The 7873-nt window shown below is 40.0% G+C and overlaps 1 protein-coding gene across 1 annotated transcript in view; it reads left to right on the top strand.

Annotated features, from left to right (window-relative positions):
- The first annotated feature begins 2246 nt into the window (after positions 1–2246).
- The window catches only part of LOC137321012 (guanine nucleotide-binding protein subunit alpha-14), a 171058-nt gene continuing 165431 nt past the window's right edge, over positions 2247–7873 (top strand). Inside the window, exon 1 of the mRNA XM_067983114.1 lies at positions 2247–2715. Within this exon, the coding sequence (XP_067839215.1) occupies positions 2595–2715 (121 nt within the window). The 5' untranslated portion in view covers positions 2247–2594. The remainder of the gene's footprint in view (positions 2716–7873) is intronic.

The following is a 7873-nucleotide window of genomic DNA, read 5'->3' as shown; positions in this document are numbered from 1 at the left end:
CAAGCCACGTGCAGCCCTTTCTGCAGTCACCTGCTAGGGAAGAAACATTACACTGAAATCCCCAAATATTGTTACGTTGATATATCTGGGTAGTTCTTGTAATTTAATAATTGTCATCAAGTATGCGCAATCGCATTAAGTTTTATTTTTCGTAGAGAAAGCTGGAGAAGGTCGGAGATCATCATTTGTTTTATATTCAAGCTATAATAATAAAGGAAGTTTCTCACATGTGACACGATTGGTAGCTGGTTCCTGGAAAAATGATGAGTAAATGTTCAACCAGGAATGTGCCAGCAAACCATTCCATTTATTAGTGATTGCTCTGCGTAATAGATACTTTAAATACAAAAGTCCTCCAAAATCGTTTCATGTTTAATAAAACCCTAATATCTAAAAGGAAATTGCTCGGTGACGTGTTTGAGAATTAGAAAATTGACTTTTATTTTTCACAGGGCGTCCCAAACAACCACAACCATGTTACCAAACTCTCAGCCCAAGGCAGAGTTTCGGTGCTACGAGCGCCTCCTGTTGGTAAAATGTGGCTAAATGACCACAATCAACAGCAAAGTTCCAGGAGGCACTGAACAGAACCGAATGCTGCCGTTTTATTTTCCCATCCCACTGTGAATTATATCAAGCGGCTCAGGGTTTGTGAAATGGTTTAACGAGCTGTCTCACACTTAAGCGCCAACCGCAATAAAGGCGGCAAGTGTATCGGTTATAATACCTGCCGCAGCATTATCGAGAAAAAACTATGCACACTTACTTACCTGGGGGAAATAATTTAACCTGTTTCAATTAAGCCTTCAAAGTTTGGAAAACGAACTGTTTACTAAACGTACAGCATGGAGTTTACCCCAGATATAGCACGTCAGCAGATCGAGCCAGTGAGTGCGTCCGAGAAAGAGACTGGGGGAGTTAACTGATAATGATATTACGGTTCTTTTAAGTGGCGACTTAAATTCAGATAGCTCGTCATGTAGATTTTTTTTACGCCGCATATATAACCAATAAAAATAGAAGGGAACAAACTTGACCCCATATGAGGCTGAGATGGTGGGAAATTTGAAAATTGGTGAGTATCCACGATACCTTGTAAAACAAAGGACAATACAATGGATGTGCACCAGGTTTCCAGAGACAGAATCGAAGGCAATTAACTTAAGTTCGAAGGAAGATAAATTTGGATTGTGTTTGTGGGTGAGGGAGGACACTGTTAAAAAAAATCCGTTTTAAAGTATATACCACGGAGTACAAAAGAGATATGCACCACATGGAAGTACTCTGATAGGGAGGTCAGTGTAAAGATACATGAAAAAATATTTTGAACAATTTAATGAAATAGGGAAGGTGAAGATTGAAAAGTGTACAAAACAAATTAAGATATATTAAAGCAATAATTAGGGCTGATACACGAGGGAAATGAAAAGAAACTAGCACGTTCCTGAATCATCCAGGGTTGAATGCTTGGCACACAAGAGTTAACCCACTACTCCTAATACATTTTAGAACATACCTGTGTTGTGGTTTCGTTTCATTTATAGAATGGTTGATTAAATGTATTGTAAGGACAAAGATTAACACATTAGTGAAATGTGTGGCTAGTTTAACAGTATCTTTTACAACTAATCTGATTTTTTTAAAATGACGAGTTAAGGTTGACATTCGGGGTTATTATTTATATTCAGAAGGTGTCCAATACCTTTAAACAATAATTTACATTTTCCCAATCATGTTCAATTGCACACTGCAAACCTGCCAAGTGTCTCAGTCCGAATAACAACCACTCATTTTTGGTTCAAAAATATAAACTGTTTTGATGTATGCCACTCCTGAAAATAAACCGATCTATATGTTTTAATGGGTTTACAATTTATGCCACTTGATCACAAATGGCACTCCAAACATGTTCCTGATGTTGGTAACTTTATTTAAGGCGTGACTTAAAATATGTGCAAATTGCATAACGAAAATACGCAGCAAAGTAACCAAGTATCACCAAAACAATAAATGAAAAAACATATTTTGAAACAATAGTTTGTAAAGCGAGCAGACTTGCTTTAAGCAACGCCATTTTTTAGCCGCACTAACTCTTTTGGATTAGTCTCGCCCTCGTCTTCATGTCGCACCGCCTTTTTTGTATGAAAAAAATCCATCTGATCTATTGGTACATTTCACCCGGCTCACTGCTCGCCTTATGTGTTCGTACAGGGTTTATTTTTCCTCTTCCCCTCCCCCTTTTGGGTATTCCCGCCCACTGGAGTTCAGACATCTCTAATAGCAGCAGCCTACAAGTATACAATACTAATACCCTGAACTGAAGTTTACTTTTTTAAAAAAAATCTCCGGCTTCAAAAAGAACAAAATAAAACAAAGTTGTGTTGTCTGACTTTGTATTGCTTGCAGTCCTCCATGCCGTGGCTGTGTTGAGGCGGCAGTGAATGTGTTAAGGGACGGCTGCTGTGGCTCCGGGTTTCGGTGGTGGCACAGTGTGTGGGAACCCGGCTCGGTTGGGTTGGGTCGGGTCGTGTGTCTTCATCTCGCTCCTCTTTTACCGAGTGTGTGCTCTGAGGGACATTGGTTTGGGCTCCATTATGGCGCGGTGCTGCATGTCCGAAGAAGATAAAGAGTCTCAGCGGATAAACGCCGAAATCGAGAGACAACTCCGGAGAGACAAGAGAGACGCCCGAAGGGAACTTAAACTGCTCCTGCTGGGTGAGTAACAAAGTATTCAGTTGGGAGGGGAGATTTGATAAGTTATTTACATTGTATCTCAATGGGATTAACCTGCTGAAGTTACAGATAAACGATATCTTGGTATATATTTTGCGCCTGAAAGCGAAACCTTTTGAGATACATAAAAACTTCATTCTTGTGAAAGTGACTGTAATTCGAGTATTTTTGATGAGTGTTATTAATCTTCCGGTGCGTCGGTATGTGAACCTTATCCAATCTACTTTTACAGGCCTGAATCCTTTTTTATTTTCCTCCTTTTTATTTTCCTCCTTTAGTTTCTCCCCCCCCCCTTCCCATACAGAAAGAAAATAAAAAAGACAATAAAAGTTGCGAATCAAAGATACAGGTTGCTTTAAACAGTAAAAGCAAGTGGCACTTTGTATGGAGCAGGTGGTCGTTTGGATACATTTTTCTGCATAGTGGGTTGTTGGACGCCGTGTAGGACAGAAGTTTGTTAAAGTTGGCGGCCTGTTCTCGTCTCGTGTAACTTGATCCTCAGGTGGAAGTAGAAAGTGAGAATGTAGATGGACGGGTCCGGCTTGTGTAGGCACTGTTGATTTTTTTAAAAAGTCCTGGGCCTCAATGAATAAATAAAGCCGCTATTACTTGTTCTCCAGTTGATGAATGTTAACACTTTCTTTCACTAGAGAGACTTGGAGTCATTTGAGAGTAATTTATAATCCTGTTTTCTGCTCAGCATTCTTTAAGGACTAACGGGAACAGGTGTCTAAATTCTAATCAAATCTTTGTAACTTTGGGTTTCTTTCCTACCTTGTTTCGAGATGTTGCTTTAACATCATGTCAATATCGCTGACAATCACATGACGAGTCTCTTCCAACCTTTATTTACACCAGTGCTTCACTAACTGGACGAACGGGTTGGGTGTGGTGATGTGCAAGTCGGGACATAATAGTTTCCTTATCTAATTCTTTTAAAGTTGCTTTCGTTTTTCATTACAGACTGTTTTAAAATGCTTCTTCCGTTTTACACTGTGTTGATGTAATTTTTTTCTGATGGGTGAAAGCTTTGTTATCCTTTTGATTACTGTATGTTATGTAGTCCTCCCTTCACCCTTCCCCTCTCCCAATATATGTCCTTTTTAGCTAGACGGTACATTTAATTTATTTCAGCTTGTTTTTCATTTCCCCCTGTGGGTTGAGGAAATGTAGATTTTTAAAAAAAATCTCTTGGCAGGGCAGCTTGCATTTATTTGCTTATTCCCTCTGGAGATTAAATGAATTAAGAAAAGTCTGATTGTCCAAATTGGAAGAAGTGGATCTGCCTTACTGAATTACACCCTCTTGCTCCATACAGTTTTTGTGATTTTCTAGCGCTCTCGATTATCTAGCTGAGGTCTGAAATTAGCATTTTGAACAGAATAAAAATATGCACTCTAAACCTATTTTAGACCTTCTTGTGTTCTCTCTGTCTGATCCTGCCTAATACTTTACTATTTCTTACTCTTGTGCTATCTATCTCTCCCAATCCTTTGTGCACCTTGTTTCTCCTTTCTAATGCTGCATCCTAGTGCCCATCACCCAGCCAAATTAGTTTAAATGTTACACGCTTGTTCAAAAAAGGTGTAAGGATAAACCCGGCAACTACAGGCCAGTCTGTTTAACCTTGGTGGTGGAAGCTTTTAGAAACGCTAATCTGGGACAAAATTAATAGTCACTTGGATAAGGGTGGATTAATAAAGGAAAGCCGGTATGGATTTGTTAAAGGCAAATCGTGTTTAACTAACTTGATTGTGTTTTTTGATAAGGTAACAGAGAGGGTTGATGAGGGCAATGTGGTTGATGTGCATATGGACTTTCAAAAGGCGTTTGATAAAGTACCATATAATAGGCTTGTCAGTAAAATTTGAAACCCATGGGAAAAAAGGGGTAGTGGCAGCGTGGATACAAAATTGGTTAAGTGACAGGAAAGAGAGTAGTGGTGAATGGTTGTTTGTTTTTTGGACTGGAGGAAGGTATACAGTGGTATTCCCCAGGGGTCGTTAATAGGACCACTGCTTTTTTTGATGTGTATATTAATGACTTGGACTTGGGGATACAGGGCACAATTTCAAAATTTGTAGACGAAACAAAACTTGCGAGTATAGTAAACGGTGAGGAGGATTGTAATAGCCTTCAAGAGGACATAGACAGGCTGGTGGGATGGGTGGACACATGGCAGATGAAAATTAACACAAGTGCAAAGTGATACATTTTGGAAGGAAGAGGAGAGGCAATATAAACTAAAGGTTACAATTCTAAAGGGCGTGCAGGAACAGAGACCTGGGGGTGTATGTGTGCACAAATCTTTGAAGGTGGCAGGACAGGTTGAGCAAGTGTTTTTTTAAAAAAAAGTATATGGTACCCTGGGCTTTATAAATAGACGCATAGAGTATAAAATCAAGGCCGTTATGTTGAACCTTTTATAAACACTGGTTCAGCCGCAACTGGAGTATTGTGTCCAATTCTGGGCACTGCACTTTAGAAAGGATGTGAAGGCCTTGGAGAGGGTGCAGAAAAGATTTACTAGAATGGTTCCAGGGAAGAGGGACTTCAGTTACGTGGATATACTGGAGAGGCTGGGGTTGCTCTTCTTAGAGCAGAGAAGGTTAAGAGGCGATTTGATAGAAGTGTTCAAAATCATGAAGGGTTTAGATTAAGTAAATAAAGAGAAACTGTTTCTATTTGCTGAAGGGTCGAGAAGCAGTGAACACAGATTTAAGGTGACTGGCAAAAGAACCAAAGGTGACATGAGGGAAAACGTTTTACGCAGCGAGTAGTTATGATCTGGAATGCGCTGCCAGAAATGGTGGTGGAAGCAGATTCAATCGTGCTTTTCCAAAAAAGAATTGGATAAATACTTGAAGGGAAAAAATTTGCAGGGCTGCAGGGTAACGGAACTAAATGGATTGCTCTTCCAAAGAGCCAGCACGGGCTCGATGGGCCAAATGGTCATCATCTGTGCTGTAATCATTCTATGATTCAGCTAAATTTATTTAGGCTAGCACATCTTCCAATTGTGATATAATCCCAACAGGGAACTATTACAGTTGGAGGCCCTCATGATGGCTCGGCCGGTTAAGGTAGTGAGTTCATGAGCTACACCAGCTAGGAGGATTCTAAGTTCAGTCCAAGGTCTGTGCCGAGTTAGCCGATCTAGTAAGTGTGGGAATAGGGATGCTACAATTATCCTGAGTGTTTTTGGGTTAGGGATAGGGTTGTCAACCCTCCTGGAATGTCCTGGAATTTCCAGAAATTTAAGATTAATCTCCCAAACGCTGCTATGAGCATCCGGGGAGAAAACTTACGGGCATTAAAAAACGTAGATGGAGGAAAAAAGGCTGCTTGACAGTTAAGAATTATCCAATTGGATAATAGTCTGTTCACTTTCCAGTTGGCATGGGAAGGCAGTGCACCGTGACGATGGACGTGTTGGGTGACCAATGGCGGAGGCGGGGTGGTTGGAAGCCAGAGGTCATGTAACAAAACCTCCTGGAATACATCTGAGTGTTGGCAACCCTAGTTAGGGAGGGGAAAGTGGCCAGAGTTCCTACTTCTGAACCCTGCTGGAAATGTATGTGTCCATGAAGGAAGGTCATTTCAACAAGGTACTATAGGCTGACTAGTGCCAGTGGAATTGTACCCATAGAAGGAATTAATGCCTTCATTTGCGGAGAAACAATTAAAGGCGAAAGGACAAATATTATCATTTTTTATATGGCTTCAATGATCGTATGCAGTCCCAGCTGGCACTCTTTTTTTGACGATGTATCAAATAGAAATAAGGAGAGAGTGTGGGAATGAAAACAGGAGAGCAAGCCAACATTTGTCTTTCACACTCACTGCTGATTGTTTCAGGACAGTATAAACAGAGGTCTGATAGTGGGTTATATATCCATTTTTTCTGTGGAATAGTATGGTACACGTCATGGAGACCTTTTTTATAAAGGATTTTTTAATACATGACAAAAGTTCTGGAACAGGGAGTTATCGAGGCAGTTTTGTGTTCAGCTTGAATGTAGGGAAGGAGATCCTGCCAGTCATGGTGTCTGGAAGTTAGCTGTAGGAAAAATATTTTCTTTTAAATATATATTGCCATAGCGGAGGAAGATTTCCTCTGTGCTAGGTACAGCAAAAATCATATGATTTTGCTGAAACCAAGTAAACAGAGGAAATTTCCTCTCACGTGCATTTATAATGTTGGAAAGAAAAGTATTGAAAACACAACTTTGCAGCTTGCTTTTATTTGTGGTAAATTGAATTGCTCGTTATTAGAATAAATTGTTAGTTTGCCATGCTTTTCAAACGCTAGGTTTGCAGTCTTGAACTATATCCCTTGTTCTGATTAAGATACTGCCGCCTTTAGCTTACCTTTTAATAATCAGCCTGTAAGCTGAGAGGATCCGGATAGCTCAGTGACTTTATTCAGTGAGTAGCAGAGCCATATAGATCTGCAAGTTCCTAGGCTAGATAACTGATCTGTGCCACATTAGTTGATCTCATCTGGGATGATGGTAGGGGTACTACAATTGGTCTCAACATCCCAGATGAGAAAGTTGAAGATTCTGGCTTTTGTTTGCCAACCAGTGACACCTGTTGGCAGTGTGTGTGGACAGGATTTGACTTTGTTTTGGTATGCTGGCGAGATAATGGGCTGCTCACATTTACTGTTGAGGCTTACAGATGAATAATGCTCACGAGGATGGTACTGAAGTGGAGAATATTGTTGGGGTGGGGGGGGATCCCATGCAAGTTCAATGTGTAGTGGACATGATTAAATACAAAATGCAGGAAATTACATTCAAAAGTTAATCCTTAGTGTGCAAAATAACATTGCAGGCTTGAGTGCTAAATGCCAAAAGCAACTTGCTGGGTAAATTCCACTAGGTCACTTTATGTGGTTTCAATTGTTAATACCAATAGTAAGTACAACATATGCTACTTACCTGTTGCCATTTAAATTAGTCAAAAATGTTTGCCAATGTTTACTGTAGTCACATCCTGAGTGATCCAATTTCTTGCTGATTGATCTGGATGTACTACTTGTTATACATCACTGGCTACAAATAACTTTTCATGATTTGCCATTTTTTGTATCCGAATTATAATGGGCCAGAATTTACAGTGAGCGGCGAATGAA

The sequence above is a fragment of the Heptranchias perlo genome, chromosome 4, assembly GCF_035084215.1.
Source record: "Heptranchias perlo isolate sHepPer1 chromosome 4, sHepPer1.hap1, whole genome shotgun sequence".
In the NCBI taxonomy this organism is placed as follows: domain Eukaryota; kingdom Metazoa; phylum Chordata; class Chondrichthyes; order Hexanchiformes; family Hexanchidae; genus Heptranchias; species Heptranchias perlo.
The sequence above is the reverse complement of the archived record's forward strand: the minus strand, read 5'-3'. Positions and strand labels throughout refer to the sequence as shown.